The sequence below is a fragment of the Vipera ursinii genome (assembly GCF_947247035.1).
Source record: "Vipera ursinii genome assembly, chromosome: 10".
Lineage (NCBI taxonomy): Eukaryota > Metazoa > Chordata > Lepidosauria > Squamata > Viperidae > Vipera > Vipera ursinii.
Genome location: NC_139520.1, coordinates 5147680 through 5171588, shown reverse-complemented (window position 1 = coordinate 5171588; position 23909 = coordinate 5147680). Strand labels below are relative to the sequence as shown.

The window sequence follows — 23909 nt, the reverse complement described above, 5'->3', positions numbered from 1 at the left end:
GTGGTTATAAGTTGAGGACTCCCTGTAGTGTGGGGCTTGTAGACATGGGCCGCAGAAGATGAAGGACCACTTTGTTGTTGTTGTTGTTGTTAGTTGCTAAGTCGTGTCCGACCCATCACGACCCCATGGACAACGTTCCTCCAGGCCTTCCTGTCCTCTACCATCTTCTGGAGTCCCTTTAAGCTCACGCCTACTGCTTCAGTGACTCCATCCAGCCACCTCATTCTCTGTCGTCACCTTCTTCTCTTGCCCTCAACCTTTCCCAGCATTAGGCTCTTCTCCAGTGAGTCCTTCCTTCTCATTAGGTGGCCAAAGTATTTGAGTTTCCACTTCAGGATCTGGCTTTCTAAAGAGCAGTCAGGGTTGATCTCCTCTAGGACTGACCAGTTTGATCACCTTGCAGTCCAAGGGACTCGCAGGAGTCTTCTCCAGCACCATAGTTCAAAGGCCTCAATTCTTTGGCGCTCAGCCTTTCTTATGGTCCAACTTTCACTGCCATACATTGCAACTGGGAAGACCATAGCCTTGACTATACGCACTTTTGTTGACAGGGTGATGTCTCTGCTTTTTAGTGTGCTGTCTAGATTTGCCATGGCTTTCCTCCCCAGGAGCAAGCGTCTTTTAATTTCTTGGCTCCAGTTCCCGTCTGTGGTGATGTTGGAGCCCAGAAAAATAAAATCTGTCACTACCTAGGTGACCCCTAGGTGGCACCAAAGCAACATAGAAAACAGTAACTCTGCTTCCATCTAGTGTTTGGAGCTGGTGCCTCCAAATGCAAAGGAATTAAGCATGCTGAGTGCACATGGTGGGGAGGATGTTTTTTATAAGACTTACAAGAATTGCTCTACCTGCTTTAAAGTGAAACAGAGCCAGCAATAAGAAACAGGCATAGAGTACTGAGTTGTTGGGGCGCAAGGGTGAAACTATGGTTTTCTCAGCTGGTGATCCAACATCTGATGGATCCCTTTGGTTCTAGATCCCCCGATGGAGCTCCAGAAGCACAGAGGAGAGGAAGCAGTGAGGATTCACAGGACTTTGGGACCCTGCCTTCCAAATCCGTGTTTTCACCAGGGGGAGTGCAGGGTTGTGAGCAACAGTCCAAATTGCACTTGTAAGACCGGCTTTACGGGACGATTCTGTAAAGGTAAGACCTATCTGCTCTGGGATGCAAAGGCCTACAGCAGGGGTAGACAACCTTGGCTCTTTTATGACTGGTGGAGTTCAACTCACAGAATTCCTGAGCCAGCCATGCTGAGGGGAAAGGGAGAGGTTTCCAAGCTGAGCCAGGCTGGCTCAGGAATTCTGGGAGTTGAAGTCCACCAGTCATGAAGGGGCCAGAGTTCCCCCATGCTGGCTCAGGAATTCTGGGAGTTGAAGTTCACGGGTCATAAAAGAGCCAAGGTTGCCTACCCCTGGCCTACAGACTTCCTGTGCTCAGAAGGAATTTTCTTAACTTAGAAGCTTACGGAGTTTTTCTTTTTTTCCTGTTTCCCCAGAAGCACTTAACTGATCTGGCATAAAAAGCATTTTGAAGATCTCCACCAGGAGGGATTACCTCTCCTTCAAAAATTCCCACAAATGTCTTTGTTATAAACAAGCTTAAGAGTTACCAGTTGCAGAGAAAATGTTTTTTTTTCTCCCCCAGGAATATGTCCTTGAGGAGATCTTACTCTTTGAGGACAGTTTGCTTTCAGTCATTCTTTGGGGTGAACACTGTTTTTTTTTATTGTTCTCTTTTAACTGAAGCACAATTCTATTACAGGTTGAATCCGGTAAAATTGTCCTGCAAAATTGCAGACCTCTGCCCCAATAATATTTCCAAATCGGAATGTGTAAATTATTAAAATATATCCTTCAGCATCACGCCCAAAGATGTATGTTATCCATGTTGAGCAGTGATGCCTCAAGGCAACTTTCCGTTTTATGCTGTTTCTAAGTCTGATATTAATTGAATCTTTCATAGCTTAGAAATTCTGAGTGATCAGACAGCCAAGAGGTATATATGAAAGATATGTCCTTCATTCCAATTCTCATATTTACATTCAGTCCCACAGAAAGATCTTGGGGGTCCTAGTGGACAATCATTTAAATATGAGCCAACACTGTGTGGCAGCAGCCAAAAAAAGCCAACACAATCCTAGGCTGCATTAATAGAGGGATAGAATCAAGATCACGTGAAGTTTTAGTACCACTTTACAAACCCTTAATAAGACCACACTTGGGATACTGCATCCATTTCTGGTCACCACAATATAAAAGAGAGGTGGAGACTTTGGAAAGAGTGCAGAAAAGAGCAACTAAGATGATTAAAGGAGACTAAAATACGTGAAGAACGGTTGCAGCAATTGGGTACAGCCACTCTAGAGAAACGAAGGATGAGGGGAGACGTGATAGTAGTGTTCCAATACTTGAGGGGCTGCCACAAAGAAGAGGGGGACAACTTATTTTCCAAAGCACCAGAAGGCAGGACAAGAAACAATATCTGTATTTGTGCATTCTGATATTTATGTCACTGTTCACCGCCCTGAGTCCTTAGGGAGAAGGGCGGTATACAAATCAAATAAATAAATAAATAAATAAATAAATAAATAAATAAATAAATAAATAAATAAATAAATAAATAAATAAATAAATAAATAAATAAATAAATAAATAAATAAATAAATAATGGAAACTAATCAAAGAGAGAAGCAAGCTGGAATTGAGGAGAAACTTCCTAGCACTGAGGACAATCAACCAGTGGAACAGCTTGCCTTCATATATCGTGGGTGCTCCATCACTGGAGGTTTTTAAGAAAAGGCTGGACAGTCGTTGGTCTGGAATGTTATAAGGTCTCCTGCTTGTTGAGAAGGTTGGACTAGATGACCTCCAAGGCCCCTTCCAACTCTACTATTCTGTTATTCCGTTAAGATATGGAGGTGAAACTCCAGTGCGAGGAGGAGTATATGAAGATGCTGGTGAGGAAGGAAGTGTTTGAGACCCTGAGGGTCCCGCTGAGATCCGTCCACCTGAGGAATAGATCCTGTGCCATTTCTGAGCAAGAGGAGGATGGAGAGAGCTTCTTCGGAGCCACGTTGACGGGTGAAAACCACACTGCCTGCGGGTCAGAGATCAAGGTAGGTGGAGGATACAGGTACGACCGCAATTGAGCCCAAACGTTTCATGGCACAGCTGTCAAAGCAAGAACATCTGGTTCTTTGAAGAATTGCATCTGTCGGAATCATGACAAAAGCAAGGCAATGGTTATGAGAGTTTTGCCCCATTTTATGACCTTTCTTGCCACAGTTGTTAGGTGAATCACCGATGTTAAGTTAGTAACACAGTTATTAAGTGAATCTGGCTTCCTCATTGACCTTGCATGTCAGAAGTTTGCAAAAAGTGGTCACCATCGTAAATGCAGGCCAATTGCCAATCATCTGAATTTCGATCATGTGATCCTGGGGATGCTGCAATGGTCCTAAGTCAGGTTGCTCAATGCCATTGTAACTTCGAACGGTCACTAAATGAATGGTTGTAGGTCAAGGACTACCTATAGTGCTTGGCTTACAGCCATAGCGGCTATCATTAAATGAGTTGTTATGTGACCAGGCCCAATATTGTGACCTTTTTTTGGCACAGTCATTAAACAAATCTGACTTCTCCAATTTACTTGGTTGGTTGGAAGCGGGTGAGGAAGATCGCAGATAGCGATCATGTGATCCTTGAAGGCTGCAATTGTTGTAAACAACTTGCCAAGCACCTGAATTGTGATCACGTGACCGTGGGAAGGTTGCAATGGTTGTAAGTGTGAGGATTAATCATAAGTCACTTGGCGGTGCTCCTAGGTACAGGGGTAGGCCACCTTGGCTCTTTTATGACTCGTGGACTTCAACTCCCAGAATTCCTGAGCCAGCATGGCTCAGCTTGGAAACCTCTCCCTTTTCCCTCAACAGGGCTGGCTCAGGAATTCTGGGCGTTGAAGTCCATGAGTCATAAAAGAGCCAAGGTTGCCTACCCCTGTCCTAGGAGCTCAGCCAATTTAGAAATGGCCACTTCTGGTGTTGCATTACTGTACTACACTCTTCATCCACAGTCCTGAGCTTGGCCCCTGTAATCTAGTTTCTGGTCCCTTTTGCAGGTCAACGGTTCTCATGTGTCTTACGCCAACGTGATCGAGTCAGACCGGGAGGATAACGGTGTGATCACCAGGAGCGCTGTGATTCTGATACATTTCTCCTGCATCTATACCTACAAGCGTGTAATCAGCTTGCAGTACTCACTCAAGGCTATGGACACGTATGTTGTGGCTTGGGTTACTGTAAGCACTCTCTTTAGCTATCTCCCTGATGTCCCGTGTTAGGGTGGCTACGATAGTTTTTAGACCATTCTGTATGCTGGCAAGTGTAGTCTCAACAGATGAACCCGTGGCTTTGGCATCCATCCTGCGTGGTTTTGAGGTCACCACAGTCAAAAGTGGTGCTGGGCTTGGCCATAGTCTGCAGCCTGAAGGGAGATCCCATGTTTTGCAAGTGAAGGTTCAACCTCCGGCAGGCTCAGCTAGGAAGGAGCTCTTTCTAAAACTCCAAGATACCGAGCAGTACGGCTTGGCATAAGACAATCAGCAATAGGTTTGTTATTGCTTCAAAAGCAGTACACATCACACTTCTGAGGGTTAGGAAATTGCAAGGACCGGGTAGGGTAAGCAACCTTCCAACAGCTGAAGACCTCCTGTTGCATTTTTTTTTGGCCTATTCAAGGGATACAACCAACAATGTTTCTAAGGTGAAATGAGCAAGGCTTTGGAATTCCTGGTGTTTTTTGTTTTAAATCTAGGTCAGGGTTTACCGACATCAGGAAATGATAATAGCAATAGCACCCAGACTTCTATACCGCTTCACAGTGCTTTACAGCCCCCTCTAAGCGGTTTACAGAGTCAGCCTTTTGCCCCCAACAATCTGGGTCCTCATTTTACCAACCTTGGAAGGTGGAAGGCTAAGTCAACCTTGAGCCGGTCAGGATCAAACCACTGGCCGTCAGCAGTGAAGTTAGTCTTCAATACTGCGTTCTAACCACTGCGCCACCATGGCTCATAAGAATTATGCTGGGCTGTCACTCCTCTCTTCCCAGCTAGGAGGTTTATTGGTTAAGTTGGCAAAGATTGTCGGATAAAATTTGTCACCCTGACTGTAGTTCTAAGGCAATGTTTCTTTGACTGCTTTAGATATGGACACTGCAAATACTTATTACACAGCAGTGTTTCTCAACTTCAGCTACTTTAAGATATGTGGACTTCAACTCCCCAAATTCCTCAGCCAGCATATCTTAACGTTGCCAAGGTTGAGAAATATGTTGTACTGTATGCAGAATACATTATTCTGGATAACCTTTCTGTATTCATGGGTACCCCCTAAAGCAGTGGTGGCGAGCCTATGGCACACGTGCCAGAGGCGGCACTCAGAGCCCTCTCTGTGGGCACATGCACCATCGTCCCAGCCCCGTGTCCCGCCACGGCCCCACCCTCACCAGCAGCCCTCCCACAGGAGAGTCATCCCTGGGCACGGCCCTCGTGGAGCAGCGCAGCCAAGGACATGGCAGCTGGGTAGTAGGGACAAGACTCACGCCCCATTGTGTGCAGATGATGCTGCGGGGCGCAGGGATAGGGCATGGCTGCCGTGGCACTGCAGGGCTGCCTGGGTGATCTGCGATGGGCCATGGAGGTGGTGGGTGGCCTTGTGGGCGGGCAGGGCACAGGGTGGGGTGGGCAGGGGGCCGGGGCGGTTTTTGGGCACCCAGTCTCTAAATGGTTCACCATCACTGCCCTAAAGGACAGAGGCCATCTGAACTGTATCAGAAGGGTGAACAACTAATGGGAATCCTTTCTTATACTTGCTCTTTTGGGTTGCAAACCCTGCAAAGTCTCTAGCTAGTTTTCTTACTATTAGATACTGTACGTTTGAATGGTAAAATAAAAACAGGCAGGGACAACTAGCGACTGAACAAGGAAGAAGCCCTGGAAGGAGATGTTGGGTTTCCTGATTTTTGCTAAAATGGAGACAACCTGAGACGCTACAGTGTTTTTGATCCATAGCCGAATGTAGCCGGCATCAAGCAGGGTTTGCAATATGAGAGAGAATCATGGGCTGAAAGAGGAAGCAAAATTATTTCTCTTATATGTAGGCTCAGAGAATTAACCAATGCTGCTGCCTTCAGATACTTTCACTTCTGTCTTCCTTCTTTAAGATGACAAGCATTCACAGTGTAGGACTGCCTTTAATTTTTCTCGGAGGGCCTATTAATACATGTGTTGTATTATCAAAGGCTAAATTCAATAATGAGGATAAGGATGGCCTAGGACCTGATCAGGTGTAGGCTGGAAGATGACTGGCAGGTAGAATGGTAAGATAAGAACGAGAAATATGCAGCATGATTATTATTCATCATTAATTTGATTGATTGATTGATTATGTGCTATCAAGGCCATAACTATGCTTGGTTTTTAGGTGCTATGTACATAGTCTATTGACACCCTGTCCAGATCCCTTCTAGCGTAAAATAAAAGTCGTCCTGTTTTACCGGGTATATGCAGCAGTTTGATGTTAAGTACTTTGCAGCAATTTGTTTTATATAGTGTAATTTATCTTTTCTCTCTTCCTGGTGTGCTGTTATTAGTTGCGTGTTAATTGTTTTACTTTTTAGACAGGATTGTAGAAACAGTTGAAATTGAAGACACTTAGAAGGCCTTCCAGAAAACCTATGTGGAATAGAAAAAATAATAGTAGTGAGAAAGTTGAATAATGAAAAGTTCCTCTTAAGTCTTGGCAGCATATTCCTCCCGGTATGACCAATCTGTGGTTGCAGGAGAAGTCAAAAATAGTTGAGCTGCAAACTTGAAAGGGCACAGTTGACTTCACATGGACAATTTAGAAGAACAGTAGCTTAGCACAGGAGGTGTCCAAATTTGGCAATTTTAAGACTTGTGGACTTCAACTCTCAGAATTCCTCATCAGCATGACTCAGCAACTCATTCCCTCTTCACACAGATACAACTCTCAGACAGACAGATTGATGGGCGATATTTCTGTTTCCTAGGTTTGTGCAATTTTCGGTCAAAGAAGGGGACTTTACCGTAACCATGGGCCTCTACGAGAGTGCTAGCTTCCAAAAGCCTTACAGCCAGCAGCCACTGTCGCTTCTCATGTCGGACACCCTCTACGTCCTCCTGCAGATAGAAGGGCAAGACCAGGTGAAGTACTTCTTCCTAAGTGTGGAGGACTGCTGGGGCACCCCCACGAATGACCCCGATGACAGCACCAAGCACTACCTCATCATGAAGGGGTAAGAGGCATGGCTGGGGTTGTCTAGGATGCTGGTTGAAGATCTAGGGTGGTGAGGAGAGTGGACAATCGTTTGGTGTCAGGAGCACATTTTGAAACCAGAGAACTCTTTGAGCATGGATGGATGGATGGATGGATGGATGGATGGATGGGATGAATGGCATGAATGACATGATGGGTGTCGTTTTTGCGATGATGCCATGATGCATGGGGTATCATTTGGTTTCTACCAGATTTCTGTAGGGAGAGGCAGGCTTTGGGTGTGTGTGTGTGTGTGTGAAGGAAAGGGTTTTAAGGAGAAGAAGTTGGGATTGAGTATACCAGATTACTATATTTTATTTATTTATTTGCATCCCACCTTTAATATTTTTACAAACAACCAAGGTGGTGAACAAATCTCCAACACATCTTCCTACTACTACTTTCCCCACAACAACAACCCTGTGAGGAGGGTTGGGCTGAGAGAGACGGACAGGCCCAAAGCTACCCAGCTGGCTTTCATGGCTAAGTCAGAACTAGAACTCTCAGTCTCCTGGTTTTGGGCCAAAATCACCCAGCTGGCTTTCATAGCTAAGGTGGGACTTGAACTCACGGTCTCCTGCTTTCTAGCCTTTTCAAGACCAAACCGGCTCTACCTGGGGCTGTCAGTTTTAGGAGCAGCTTAAGGAAGTCCTGATCTCTTCCAGGTGTCCTCGCGACAAGACGCTGGAGTTCCTCAACGCCATTGGAACCAGCACGGTGGCAAAATTCAGCTTTCAGATGTTTCAGTTCAAGAACCTGTCCGAGGTCTTCCTACACTGCAAAGTCCGTCTCTGCATTCCAGCTAACCAGGAGCCTTGCGCCAAGGTGAACCCACGTCTTTTGCACATGGCTGTGGAACACCAGGCACTTTTTCATATCTTCTGGGTGGGGGGGGGCTGAACAGCTTATTTATTTGCAATCCCTGATCTGGGGGAAATGTTTGGGTCACAGTGAAGAAGGTGGGGCTTTGGGGAGTCCTTGACGCTTGACCATAACTGAACCTGGAATTATGCTCATTGCTTGTGCCGATGATTAAGCGGGTCACCCCATGACCGTGCCCACTTTTACGACCTTTTTTGCTGCAATCACTAAATGGATGTGGTGATAGTTAAGCAAACACATTAATTTAATTTAATTTAATTTAATTTAATTTAATTTAATTTAATTTAATTTAATTATTTAATTTAATTTAATTTAATTTAATTTAATTTAATTTAATTTAATTTAATTTAATTTAATATTTAATTTAATTTAATTTAATTTAATTTAATTTTTTAATTTAATTTATTTAATAATTTAATTTAATAATTTAATTTAATTTAATTTAATAATTTAATTTAATTTAATTTAATTTAATTTAATTTAATTTAATTTAATTATGGGATTTATATGCCGCCCTATCTCCCGAAGGACTCAGGGCGGCTAACAACAATAAAACAACAATAAAACAATAAATACAAATATTAAAAGAGATTAAATTTACAAATTATCCGCAATTTACATTATCTGCAATGGGTTTTTGTTTTGTTTTGTTTTGTTTTTTGCTGCAAACTGGAAGTAAAAGTTGGTTCCCAGCACAAAAACAAACCAGACATCACAATCATGTGTCCACAGGATACTGCAAACGTTTGTAAATGTGGGCAGATTGATGAGCTGTCCAAAATGGGATCACACAACTGTGGGGTTGGTCAGAATGGGATGATTCGACATGGCCCAAATGCCATGTCCAACTCACCGCTGCCAACTCAACATGGTCAACTCACTGAAACCAGCCCACCATGGCCAACTCGCCACAGTCAACTCACTGTGGGACAATTCATCTGTAAGGAACCGCCCCAGCTGGTCCCTCAGGAAAGCAAAACTCTTGAATCCGTGTACTTGAATCAAAAGAAAGTGGTTGCAGGAAAGTTGGGTGGAATCTGAAGATCCTACGCAAAGCACAAAGCTATTCTTTCATTTTCCCCAAGTCCCAACCCCTGATCAATTTACCAATATGATGCCGCGAAGATGTTTTGAGAACGCTGAGGTGCTAGGCAGGTAACAGGTCAATCTCAGGGCACAATGGCCTTGGAACCAGGCTGGAACCGGCTGGGAGGGAGGCTGCTTCGTCTCCGAAGACAGTCCCCCTCCCTAATTCCCAAGTATTACAGCAAAAGTGAAAGCACCCCAAATATGCAATTGTTTACACACACACACACACACACACACACACACACACACACACAGAGAGAGAGAGAGAGAGAGAGAGAGAGAGAGCGCTCTTTCAACAGAATGGCAGGACATGAAGGTGGACCTGACATCAACAATTTCATTTAATTATTTAAAATAATTTAAAAAATCATTTTAAATTTTGTCATTATCCTTCCTTTTGCATCCTTCATTTAATTATTCTGTTTCACCATTTCTTTGATATTATGCAACGTTTGTCCCACAGGACATTGTCCCAGGGTGAGTTGGCTGTGGCGAATTGTCCCGTGGCGAGTTAGCCATAGTGAGTTGGCCACAGCTAGTTGGCTACGGCGAGTTGTCCTAGACCCAGGGTTGGTGGCCATTGTAAGTTCGAATCTGTCTTCTAAGTAGTCCCGGGAAGATCACTTGTAATTGCAAATGGTTGCTAAGCACCTGATCGTTACATCAAGGACTATATGAACCTTTTTTTTTTGCATGAACAAAGAAATGAAACTGCATCATTAGAACCTGGCCTTGAAAAACCGCAGTGGTTTCTGCAGATTGTTTGTCTGGAGGCACATAGCCTCACGACAAAGACAGATTAATTTGGAGTCAGTGGTTTGTAACTAATCAATCTAATAAACAAGAATCGCCTCCTGGTTTGGTCCAATTGAACAAGGCCATTTTTAGTTCACTGATGACCATTCCTTGCCAGGTGGGGAGGATGGGATTTGTATGCCTGCCCATTAGCTAGAGCAGCGTTTCCCAACCTTAGGAACTTGAAGATGCGTGGACTTCAACTCCCAGAATTCCCCAGCCAGCATAGCTGGCTGGGGAATTCTGGGAGTTGAAGTCCACGCATCTTCAAGTTCCTAAGGTTGGGAAACGCTGAGCTAGAGGGCTGTACATTATGGCAGCTTTATTATTAGCATTAGTTCCATCATCCATTTGGGGTTTTTGTTATGCACATACTTACTTCTCCCTTTTCCTTGGGCGACAGCAATGTCCCATCAAGCAAAGGAACAAGAGGCATCTGGAGGACGAATACATGAAGGTGGTCTCCTACGGGCCTGTTGTGTTTGCAGCCCAGTCACACTTGGAAACCCGGAACACCCATGACCAACCATCCTTCTTGGGTATGGCACCGTCTTCCATTTGATGCCCCAGGGAGGGGGGCAATTGTGACCTCCACTTGAGCTTTTTGACCCCCGATGCCCTGGGATGGCCACACACTTTTTCAGCTCCTTGGGGCTGGACGGGGAACAGGGGAACTCTGAAAGAGTTCAAGATCCAGTTTTATTTTTAGTGTCCCCTGAATTATTCCACCCAAAACATAAACTGGAAAAAAAATTCAGCGTCTCCACCCATATCTCCAATGTATCTGAAAAACCAATTGTTTAAAAAAAGTACAGGAAAATTTTTCATAAATTATCTGGGCCATCCTTTGGAAGCAACATTTTCATTTTTAAACAGACTAATGAAATTTGTCCTCCTTCCTGTCTTCTTTCTTCTCTCTGTTCCTTCCCTTCCCTTCCCTTCCTTTCCCATGTATGCCTGCCTGCCTGCCTGCCTATCTCTCTCTCTCTCTCTCTCTCTCTCTCTCTCTGTCTCTCTCTCTCTCTCTCTCTCTCTCTCTCTCTCTCTCTCTCTCTCTCTCTCTCTCTCTCTATATATATATATATATATATATATATATATATATATATATATATATATATATATATATACATTTATCTATCATCTATCTATCATCTATCTATCTATCTATCTATCTATCTATCTATCTATCTATCTATCTATGTCTCTCTCTCTCTCTATCTATCTATATCTGTCTCTATCTATCTATATTTGTCTCTCTCTCTCTCTCTATATATATATATATATATCTGTCTGTCTACATCTATCTATCTATCTATCTATCTATCTATCTATCTATCTATCTATCTATCTATCTAATCTAAGCCGGCGTCAACTTCCCTCCGCCCAGTACGCTCCCACAGAGAGGGCCTCCTCAGGGTGCCACCGGTCAAAGAATGCCGACTGGTGGCCCCCAGGGGGAGGGAGTTCTCTGTGGGTGCACCAGATTTATGGAACCATCTTCCGGTTGAGCTCCGGATGGCGCCCGATCTCCGCTCCTTCCGGCGCGATCTTAAAACCCATCTCTTTAAACAAGCTGGCCTGGCCTGATAGGACGGGGTGGGATTTTTAATTAATGAATTTTAATCTTAAATTTGTATTAATTTTATGGGCATTGTTTAATTATGTTTTAATAATCTTAATTTTTGTATCTAGTTTTTTATGTATTGCCCTGTTCACCGCCCTGAGTCCCTAGGGAGAAGGGCGGTATATAAATTAAATTAATAAATAAATAAATAATAAATAATCTGTCTCTCTCTCTCTATCTATATCTGTCTCTCTCTCTCTCTCTCTCTCTCTATCTATCTATCTATCTATCTATCTATCTATCTACTGTATCTATATCTGTCTCTCTCTCTATCTCTCTCTCTCTCTCTCTCTCTCTCTATCTGTCTCTCTATCTATCTATCTATCTGTCTGTCTCTCTATATCTGTCTATCTGTCTACATCTATCTATCATCTATCTATCTATCTATCTATCTATCTATCTATCTATCTATCTATTTATCTATCTATATCTGTCTCTCTATCTATCTATCTATCTATCTATCTATCTATCTATCTATCTATCTATCTATCTATCTATATCTCTCTCTATCTCTATCTATCTTCTATCTATCTATCTATCTATCTATCTATCTATCTATCTATCTATCTATCTATATCTCTCTCTATCTATCTATCTATCTGTCTGTCTGTCTGTCTCTCTATATCTGTCTCTGTCTACATCTATCTATCTATCTATCTATCTATCTATCTATCATCTGTCTCTCTATATCTATGTATCTGTCAATCATCTGTCTATCTATCTATATCTGTCTCTCTCTCTCTATTTATCTATCTGTCTGTCTGTCTCTCTATATCTGTCTCTCTATGTCTACATCTATCTATCTATCTATCTATCTATCTATCTATCATCTCTCTCTCTCTCTCTCTCTCTCTATATATATATATATATATATATATATATATATATATATATATATGTGTGTGTGTGTGTGTGTCTATATGTCTATCTGTCTACATCTATCTATCTATCATCATCTGTCTCTATATCTATGTATCTATCAATCATCTGTCTCTCTCTCTATCTATCTATCTATCACCTATTTATCATCTATCTATCTATCTATCTATCTATCTATCTATCTATCTATCTATCTATCTATCTATCATCTACCTATCCCTCCACTGTTTCCTTTCCTTTCCCTTCCTTCTTTACCCCTCCTTCCCTCTCTTCTATCTTCCATCTCTCTCTTTCTCCATCCCTCCTATTTTCCCCCTTTCCCCTCCCTCCCTTCTCATTGCAGGATCACAGGTATGGATCCCTGCTGTGATGGCCGTGGTAGCCATCACTGCAATCTTCATCTTCATAGCTGTTGTAAAAGTCATGAAGAAATGAGCAACTTCCAAATAAATCTATAATTGCAGATCACGCCAGGGCCAGTTTGCAATTTTCTCCCCTGAAAGAGGTTTCCAAGAACTGCCGTGTTGAAAAGTTTTGAGTGTGCTTAAAGGGATAGGAGAATTTCAGAGAACTTTTCACGGGTCAAAGCTAACAGTTCGTGCCCTCATTGAATGGCCACCTTGCTCAGGAAAGGGCGCCTCTTGTCGTCTCACTGGTGATCTGCAGACTCTCTGGCTTCCATTAGATCCCTCGCGAGAGTCCTCTTCCTGTGGGATTTTCGAGACTGGGAAGGAGGAGCAGCCAGGGAGGCTTCAGGCCAATGAAAAGACGTGGATCAGAGAACAGCAGCCTCAGCCATCTCCTTTTCCCTTTTGGCTAAAAGCAAGTTTAGGTACCTCACAGAGAAATTTGAAAGAAAGTGTTCTGAGAATAAAGTAGCAAAACAGAGGGAAGAAAGATCTGAAGGATTTCTAAATTTGATGAAAGCAAAGTTCAACATGGCGTTATCTCTGATAAACAAGCTTCCTTTTGGGAACCACGAAAGCCACAATATGATGACAAATATTGGTGTGTGTTCCGGCTTCTGGTCTTGCCTGCCTATTTTTTTTTCTTTTTCTTTTTTTCTTTTCAACCTCCATTTTGGGGTAGTGAAAGATATTTTGGATGAAGCACAAAGTTCCTGCCCTTATCCTGATGCCTCTTGGCCACCTGTTAGATCGCAAAGCTGTTGAAATGTGCTTGGTAGTTCAGGAAAAAATTAGAACAGAAACAGCTGGGGAAGCTGGAGGGGAAAGTCAGGGAGAAACCAGGCCCACATATTTTCTGGAAAAGAGTTTGTTAACTCTGGTTCCCCTTTCTGGGGCCAACCCTTTAGTCCAAGGCCCCCGGTCACACTCTCCAAGTGTGGCAGCTGCCCCCCAAAGATAGCTTATCCTGTTGAAGCTTTCATTCCTCTTGAGTTTGCAAAAAAGGAATCAACTGAAGCTTCATTCAGCAATTGGAATCTGATCTTGCAGTCCAGTTTCTAGCTATGATGTGCAAAATTTGAAACAGTTGCCTGTAAAAATTAAGCATTTAACCTGGATTGTTAGTGTGGTGACATACACAGCAAGAATTCTAACTTAACCTTGTGAAAGCAAGCCTTCTCTTGCTCTAACACAGTGTTTCTCAAATTTGGCAACTTTAAGATGGGTGGACTTAAGATGGGTGAAAACACTGCTCTAGCGTAGCTTTCTGCTAGGATTCCTATTTATGATGTTGGATTTTCTTTTGTTAGCTGCTGTGGTTGTTGTGTACCAACAGCGTGCAAGGATTTAAATGTGATAAATAAAATTTGGATCAACCACCAGTTCTCGTTTACCTCAATTCGGCTGCTTAACTACATCCTATTTGTCTACTACATTTCCTTGACTACCCTCCCTTTTTTTGTATTCTCTCTTCTCTTCTCTGTTGAATCATAAAATTGTAGGTTTGGAAGGAAACTTGAAGGTTGGGTTTAGTCCATCTCTCCCAGTCCAAGACAAATGGCTGTCCAATTTCTTCTTGAAAGCCTCTGGTGTCAGAACACCCAAAGTTCTGGAGGCAGAGCTGTTCCACTGATTAATTGTTCTCACTCCCCAGAAATTTCTCCTTAGTTCTAGGTTGGGTCTCTCTTTAATGATCTTCCATCTGTTGCTTCTTGTCCTGCTCTCAAGTACTTTGGAGACTAAATGGACCCCCTCTTTCCTGTGACAGCCCTTCAAGTACTGAAAGATGAGCACCACATGATGAGTGGCATATAAAGGTAAAGGTTCCCCTGCACATGCGTGCTAGTCGTTTCCGACTCTAGGGGCCGGTGCTCATCTCCGTTTCAAAGCCGAAGAGCCAGCGCTTGTCCGAGGAGGTCTCCGTGGTCATGTGGCCGGCATGACTAGACGCCAAAGGCGCACGGAACGCTGTTACCTTCCCACCGTAGTGGTCCCTATTTTTCTACTTGCATTTTTACGTGCTTTCGAACTGCTAGGTTGGCAGAAGCTGGGACGAGTAACAGGCGCTCACTCTGCTACGCGGCACTCGGGATTCGACCCGCCAAACTGCCGACCTTCTGATCGACAAGCTCAGCGTTCTAACCCACTGAGCCACCGCGTCCCCTGAGTGGCATATACATTGGATAAATAATCATTAAGAGGCATGTATCATCTCTCCCCTAAGCCTTCTCTTCGTTAGGCTAAACATACCTAGTTCCCTTAGCTGCTCATAGGATTTAGCTTCCAAACGCCTTGTCGTTTTTACAGCACTTCTCTGCACTGTTTCTAAAGCTTTGGCATCTTTTTTTAGCTGCTGACCACAACCAGATGCAATAGTCTGTGAGCCATCGTGGCACAGTGGTCAGAATGCAGTATTGCAGGCTAACTCTGCCCACAGTCTGGAGTTCGATTCTGACTGGGTCAAGGTTGACTCAGCCTTCCATCCTTTTGAGTTTGGTAAAATGAGGACTCAGAGTGTTGGTGGTGGTGGGGGAAAAATATGCTGACTCTGCAAACCGCTTAGAGAGGGCTGTAAAGCACTGTGAAGCGGTATATAAGTGTAAGTGCTATTGCTGTTCTAAATGTGGCCTCATCGGTGCAGTGTCTTATCTTGACTGATAAGTAGTCAAGATAAACAGTATCATAGGGGTGACATGATAGCAGTAATCCAGTATTTGAGAGGCTACCACAAAGAAGAGGGGATCAACTTCTTGTCCAAAGTACCAAAGGGCAGCACAAGAAACAATGGTTGGAAACTGATCAAAGAGAGACGCAACCTGGAATTAAGGAGAAAATTCCTAACAGTGAGGACAATTAACCAGTGGAACAACTTCCCACCAGAAGTTGTAGGTGCTCCATCACTGGAGGTTTTTAAAAAGAGACTGGATTTGTCTGAAATGGTATAGGGTCTCCTGCTTGAGCAGGGGGCTGGATTAGATGACCTCCAAGGTCCCTTTCAGCTCTATTCTATTCTATTCTATTCTTTCAAGTAATCTTGATCAAGAAGGATAGTGTCAGGATTACTTGATCAAGCAATCCTGATACTGTCCTTCTGTTGATGCAAGCAAGGATTACATTGGCTGGTTTGGCAGCTGCAGCACGCTGCTGGCTCGCAGATCAAAAGACTGTTCAGGCAGGTTTCTCTTGTGCTATATTTTCTAATGTGCCAGGCATGCTGGCATGCTAGGAAAATGTATAAGGACACAATAGAAACCAGTCCTGGCTTCTTGACAGTTTCTTGAGGGTAAAAGATGCACTGTTATTTTATTGGTTCTGGATTCATTATTAATCATTATTAACAATGCGTCTTGCTCAAGATGGTAACTTAGTAGAGCTTTTGTACTAAGGGGCAGCCTACATCTAAGATAGTTAACATGGCTCCAACACACACACACACACACACACACACACTTTTTGTAAGAAAAAGGGTGCCAGAACTCACATCTTGTTAATCTTTTATTAATATATGATTAATAAAACAATTTTTTTAAAATAAATAATTTACCTTTTTTTGCACGTAGTCAATCACTGTACACCCACCCACACGTCAGTTGTGTAACGAAACATAACAGTCTCTGCCCGCAGCAAACACTCAGTGTGCAACCACATGACCAATCCCAAGCCAAGCAGCGCCATCACAACCAACACAGACGAAGGATGCATGCATCAGCCTCCACACACAAGCAGCCAGCATGATTTCACCGCCAACTTGTTACGCTTGACAGGGCGATTCAAGTCCATGTGGACCAAACATCAAATTTTCAAAAGTTACTTTTAAAACTCGGAAAATCCGTCGAAAAAAGGTGCCAGAACTCCATTCCAGTGCGTTCTATGACAAATAAAAGCACTTCATACACACACACACACACACATATACACACATAATAATGCTATAAAGAAGTCAGTGGCAAAGATTTCGGCATATTTGAAAGACCAATCGCAACAGAGATATATTGTGGAATGGAGAAGATGGATTGAATATATTCAGAATAAATATGGGACTAAAAAGTTTCATTTAGCATTTGAATAAGTAGTGGATTTTTATGATGTATGATTAGTTATTTGTTACTTTATTAATATTATGATTATGGAGAGTTAAAGTCCGATAGAACTTAATGTATTATTTTTGTTGTTAGCATATTTTAGTTTATGTTTGTATTATGATACCCTGTATTCAGCTCTGGGAAGCTGGGGAGTGGGGAGGGGAGGGGTGGGGAGAGGGGAGGGGGAGGAGGGAGGTCATTGTACTTAAAAATTGTAAAACTTTTCAATTAAAAAAAGAAGTCAGTGTCTCACTGTTAGTTAATTGTGAAAAAATATTCATTACCAATCCAAAGGAACAATCTCAAAATTCACACAAACCGACTTATTGTAGATGTTCAGTAGGGCAGTGACACCCAACCTTGAAGAAAGCTTTTTCTGTGGACCAGAGAAGGCATGGTTTTGCATGCTGCTGGCATCCCATGGATGGGGCTTTGCTTGTTTGCACGGCACAGTTTATCTGGCGTGCCGTGGCCCGGTACCAGTCCACGGACCAGGGGTTGGGGACTCCTGAAGTAGGGCACTACCTGTGCCCTCCTGTAAATTTCCACAGAGAATTAAGTGAAGAAAAAACTCTTTTCAAAACTCTTTAGGGATTCAACAGTATAAAATCTACAGGACTAGGCTTGTGCTTTAGAAATTAACATAGCATTTATCCAGAAGGAAGATACTTTTTTCCCCTCAAATATTTCATTTTAAAGTCTGTCCTGTCTAATTTTCCTTTTGGGGCAGTGAGATTGTCTTAATTCAGGTTTGTGTACCTTTCAGGAAAAGATGATGTCTACAATAGCATGAAGATTTATAAAGTCTGCTATGGACCTTATAGCTGTATTTGCACAACATATACACAACATATACAACTCCTGGATTAAATCAGTTACAGCTTTGCATGATCATAAACTACTAGCCCTATAATGTGGACACTGTTATTCTGCTTCACCACCTCTTAGTCCACATGTTAATTTAGACCCCCCTAATGCAGTGTTTCTCAACCTCAGCAACTTTAAGATCTGTGGAGGTCAACTTCCAGAATTCAGCTTTAAGATATATGGGCTTCAATTCCCAGAATTCAGCAAAAACGTCCACAAAAATGTGTGGATTTGAAACCCAAGTATTCAACTGTAAGATGTCTGCACTTCAACTCTCAGAATTCAGCTTTAAGTTGTGTGGACTTCAATTCCCCGAATTCAAACTAAGATGTGTGGATTTCAATTCCCCAAATTCCCAGGCCAACTAAAGCTAGCTGGGGGAATTCTGGGAAATGAAATCTACACATCTTAAAGTTGCTGTTGTTGAGAAACACTGCTCTAATCTCCCATTAATCAGGGAGCCTCTGCTAACCAATTCACATCACTGCTTTTTATATTTTATAATCTGGCAGTTTCTCAGATTTAAAGGCTGAAGGGCGTGACAGCCATGTGTGGTTCCAATAGAAGAAAATCTCTAACGCTCAGGATTGAAGTGTGGGATCTTTAGTGCTCTCTGAGCTTGCTTGCAGACGTTTCATGACCCAACTAAGCAACGTCATCAGCATCAAGGGATATGTACTGGCCTTTTTTTAAAAAAAAAAATCCATCTATCAAGAGTGATTCATTTTTCACCTAGTTTCTTCTCCGCTCTCAACTTGATATCAATGGGGCGGGGGGGAGGTGAATTGCATGGGTTGGAAATGGAATGCCCAGAATCCATTTGCAGATCATGAGACCCTGCTCCCCACTTCAAGGTAATGCTGCGCAGGTGTTTGAACGGTCTGGACAGTTCCCATAATAAAAGGAGCATATGTGATCAGGCAACGCAACGGACATTGCAAGGGGACGGCCAAAGGAGGGGAATTCAAGTTTAATTATGTGGACATTTGAGCAGGAAATTCAGAGCTGGTTTTGCTTCTTTTGCACCAATGTCATGTATTCAGTAAAAGCAGTACTTTTAGGAAGAGCAATGTCCCAGCCGTTCCTTTCTTGGATTAGCTAGGTGGACATCTGACCCCATCATTCTTTCAGATAGCCACAAGCAATATTTTCAGGTTGTAAAAACAGAAGGATGCTGAGAACAAAATGCCTATAACTCATCCAATAAAATTCCTCTTGAAACCAGGGGTACTAATAGGAAGGGGGGGTCAAAAAAGGCAATGTGGCAGCTCCAAGCACTCTATCGCAGTCCGGCTCTTTCTCGTGTGCAAGATGGTGGTGGCTGCCATGGTGACTTCCTTTGGCTCCCTTCCTTTGACTCCACCTTGTTGTTGTTGTTAGTTGCGAATTTGTGTCCGACCCATCACAACCCCATGGACAACGTTCCTCCAGGCCTTCCTGTACTCTACCATCTTCTGGAGTCCATTTAAGCTCACGCCTACTGCTTCAGTGACTCCATCCAGCCACCTCCTTCTCTGTCATCCCGTTCTTCTCCTGCCCTCAACCTTTCCCAGCATTAGGCTCTTCTCCAGTGAGTCCTTCCTTCTCAGGTGGCCAAAGTATTTGAGTTCCAACTTCAGAATCTGGCCTTCTAAAGAACAGTCAGGGTTGATCTTCTCTAGGACTGACCGGTCTGATCGCCTTGCAGTCCAAGGGACTCGCAGGAGTCTTCTCTGGTACCATAGTTCAAAGGCTTCAATTCTTTGGCGCTCAGCCTTTCTTATGGTCCAACTTTCACTGCCATACATTGCAACTGGGAAGACCATGGCCTTGACTATACGCACTTTTGTTGACAGGGTGATGTCTCTGCTTTTTAGTGTGCTGTCTAGATTTCCATTGCTTTCCTCCCGAGGAGCAAGCGTCCACCTACAGCCTGACTTCTTTTCGCTTTCCACAACTTTTCAGCCTGGCCCACAGCAACAACCACACAAATTGTTGTTTGAGCTATATTATGTCCCAACATAATCAAGAAGACATCTGCACTAATAAAATTAGCCTTTAATATACATAGCTTAAGTTTCAATGTACTCTCATAAACTTTTTACACCACAGGAATTTTTTTAAAAAAATATTTACGTTAGAAAAAAGACCCATTAAATACAGGTAGTCCTTGCACTTAGGGCCACAACTGAGCCCAAAATTTCTGTCACTAAGAGAGACATTTGTTAAATGGGCTTTGCCTCATTTTACGACCTTTCTTGCCACAGCTGTTAAGTGAACCACTGCAGTTGTTAATTTAGTTGCACAGTTCTTAAGTGACTCTGGCTTCCCCCTAGACTTTGCTTGTCAGAAGGTTGCTAAAGTGGGGGATCACGTGATCCCAGGACACTGTAACAGTCATAAATATGAGTCAGTTGCCAAAAGTGTCTGAATTTTGATCACATGACCACAGGGATGCTACAACAGTCGTAAGTGTGAAAAATGATCATAAGTCAGTATTTTTCAGTGCCATTGTACATTTGAAAGGTCACTCAACAAACTGTTGTATGTCGAAAATTTCCTGTATTGGAGGGAAACAGGTCAGTATCGTCTCTGAGCTGCCCAGAGGGATGAAGTCATCCAGGTCCACCCAAGAATTGCTTGGCTGAGTTTCCAGGGAGATCCTCCCACCAGCATTTCCCACCCAAAGTCCTCCTGGCCGGGACGAGGTCAGATGCTGGAGCTGCTGGACTGGAGCTTCAGGCTGTTGGAAGTTGTACATTGCATGGCATTCGACCTGCGAGACTGCAGCACTTTGGCCAAGTACCAAAGGAAGATGAGGAAGCCTGGAGAAAGAGGAGAAGATCAGGGATGTTGAGCAGCCCCTGGAAGGCAGCGAGGAATTCGGACGTGTGGTACTGTAGGAATAACCTTGAGGAACCGGAGGAAGAGCTGCATCCAAACCAACAGATAGATAAAAGAAATCTGAGTTGGGGGCGGAAACGTAATCTGAGAAAGCAATCTCACAGGAAGCTCCCTAATTGACATGGAGATAAAGGGAGGAAGGTGGAAGTCTAATCGGACTTGCAAGATTCTGTTACTATAACCTTACAATAAAAGTAGACAATAGACAATAGAAGCATAGAGTTGGAGCCGGAGAAACAGGAGAATGACACGGATGTTAAGCAGGTAGTGAGCAATTGGGATGCAGGGAAAGGACAGCAGCAGGGTTGAGGGCTGTGGACCATCACGTGCTGTGGAAGGACTGAAATTCAGAAGTTAAGGACATTTTTTTCACTGCTGGCAATTTCTCCCTATACAGGTCATTCCTAGAAGCAAATGACACAGTCATTAAACAAACCGTGTGTGTGTGTGTGTGTGTGTGTGTGTGTGTGTGTGTGTGTGTGTGTAAATGATGGTTTTCAGTGAAACTGTTGCATACTAAACAAAAAAAACCTGTAGGGACTTTTCCAGGTAGATTTACCAGATGGTAGCTGGGTTTCCACACTGAATCTCAAACCACTACCTCATTTTATTTAGTCTAGCATGCTATGCAAACCCACCCTGTGGAAGGTGTGGGATAAGCTAATGATTGCCCCCAAATCATCCAATAGGCATTGTCTTCTCCTCAACTCCCAGCTGCTCCAACTTCACCACAACAGTTGTTATATGTGATAGATTGGTTAGGTCCATGATATTCGTTCTATTTGAAGCCCTTCTCTTCCTGGAGATCCTGGAAGTCAATCTAAGACTTCCCCCCAACAAATCGTGGATTCTACCTACCATCCTCTAGGGCAGGAGTAGGCCACCTTGGCTCTTTTATGACTCGTGGACTTCAACTCCCAGAATTCCTGAGCCAGCCATCCTGAGGGGAAAGGGAGAGGTATCCAAGCTGAGCCATGCTGGCTCAGGAATTCTGGGAGTTGAAGTCCACGAGTCATAAAAGAGCCAAGGCCGCCTACCCCTGCTCTAGGGTCTGCCTCACTTACAAATTAGATCAATGCTTCTCAATTTTGGCAATGTTCAGATAGGTGGACTTTAACATTCCCAATTCTAGAGATGGAGTCCACCCATCTGAAAGTTGCAAGGTTTGGAAACAGCTGAATGATATTGAGAAGATGCATCTTAAGTTAGCAGTACCTAGTACTCTGAAAAGATGAAATCAGAGTCAAAATGCAACTCTCTCTTCTGCTGTGTGAAAATCCAGGGGATAAAAACTGATACAGTGGCCGATCCCAAGAGTAAGGTGAGCAGGAATACTCACTGACCTTGGACAGAGTTGATGATGGTGAAAAGGTAGACGGCCACCAACGTGAAGGTCCCGGAAATGCCTGCAAAGAAGACCACCCCCCATGGGATGCCCAGGACACAGCTCAGGCCCAGGAGCATCACCGCATATTCCCAGTGATGCTCGCGGTGTCTCAGCCGCAGAATCTCGTACACCATGGTGGCCAGCATTATGCTGTTGAAGAAGAGCACCAGGATTAAATAGCCCAAATTCAAGAAACTGTTGATCTCATTTTTGGTACTCCAACAGCTGGAGAAGAAGAGAATAAAAACAGAAAAGTAAGTCTAGGCACTATTTAACTAGCTGGAAGGCACATGAAAATTGGAATGCACACCCTCAAATAGGCTGGGAAATTTTCTTTAAGCTGACATCTTTCCCTAAAAGAGGAATTTCCAGGACACTCCAGGGCCAATCATGAACGTGATGCATCCCACCCTCTTTGTGGCCTCTGCTCATACCCTGATTCCCTCATTCTCCAAGAAGGTTGGTTGATGGGAAATGATGTTATACCATAACCTGGCTACAGGTGTTTTTATAATCAGCTACGAGGGACCAAAAAATGGGCCATGCTAAGGGGGGGCCTAATGAGCCTAGCTCAGGGGTCTTCAAACTTGGCGTGCCTGACTGAGGAATTCTGAGAGTTGAAGTCCACAAGTCATAAAAGGGCCAAGTTTGAAGACCTCTGGGCTAGCTGAAATACATCTTGATAGAATCATAGAATCCCAGCACTGGAAGGGATCTTGGAGGTCTTCTAGTCCAACCTAATGCCCAAGTGCTTATGCCATCCTGGACAAATGTTGTCCAATCTTTTCTTGAAAACCTCCAGTGATGGAGCATCCATCCATCCATCCATCCATCCAGCAATGAAGCACAATCATGATGTGAGATTAGAAGAAATTAATCTGGGAAATTATGATATGGATGAAATTCAAATATTGAGGCTGAAACTAAAGGGGAGAAAGTTACTCTGTGTAAACATTTTGCGCCACCCAGACAACAGGAAATGTGGGATAACCTGGAAGAGTCTTCAGTTGACGTGTTACCTCAACCCATGATTTAATTATGATCTATGACCTGCTATTTACATGTACATTATGAGTTTATGCACTGGAGACAAATTCCTTGTGTGTCCAATCACACTTGGCCAATAAGGAATTCTATGATGATCTATGATTATTTGTGAGACTTTAATGCAAGTATTACCCAGATTTGGTAATACTGAATCTAAAGGATGACTTTTTTGAATTGGAGGATTAGAACTAAATAAATTAATGTATAATTTACAAAATTTATACATTCAATCTAAATGGATCACAATGGGATCAGTCTGGGGTTCCTATACATCAGCCATAGAGAGGAGCATTGTTAATTATATATTTGTATTAGGGACGCGTGGCTCAGTGCCACGTAGCAGAGTCAGCGCCTGTTACTCGTCCCAGCTTCTGCCAACCTAGCAGTTCGAAAGCATGTAGAAATGCAAGTAGAAAAATAGGGACCACTACGGTGGGAAGGTAACAGTGTTCCGTGTGCCTTTGGCGTCTAGTCATGCCGGCCACATAACCACGGAGACGTCCTCAGACAAGCGCTAGCACGCAACCTTTACCTTTTTTTATCACTCAGGGATATGATTTAGTACAGTAACATCTCCAGTTGTTGGATCTCAGCCTCTGGTACCCAGAGGTGGATGGCTGTTAATCCTCA

The 23909-nt window shown here is 43.3% G+C and overlaps 2 protein-coding genes across 2 annotated transcripts in view; one reads left to right on the top strand and one right to left on the bottom strand.

Moving 5' to 3' along the window:
• Window positions 1–2912: 2912 nt before the first annotated feature.
• Window positions 2913–13070, top strand: LOC310644889 (uromodulin-like; the record flags this gene model as incomplete). Its single annotated transcript, XM_083370222.1, has 7 exons — window positions 2913–3141; window positions 3825–3832; window positions 4118–4275; window positions 7069–7314; window positions 8000–8159; window positions 10504–10639; window positions 12950–13070. The coding sequence occupies 7 exons, from the start codon at window positions 2913–2915 to the stop codon at window positions 13039–13041; spliced, it is 1029 nt and encodes a 342-aa protein (XP_083226348.1). The 3' UTR covers window positions 13042–13070.
• A 6911-nt stretch (window positions 13071–19981) lies between these two features.
• Window positions 19982–23909, bottom strand: part of LOC310644888 (adhesion G-protein coupled receptor G1-like) — a gene marked incomplete at its 5' end in the record, with an annotated part of 28951 nt that continues 25023 nt past the window's right edge. Inside the window, 2 exon segments of the mRNA XM_083370221.1 lie at window positions 19982–20766; window positions 22189–22457. Coding sequence (XP_083226347.1) covers window positions 20651–20766; window positions 22189–22457 — 385 coding nt within the window. The 3' untranslated portion in view covers window positions 19982–20650.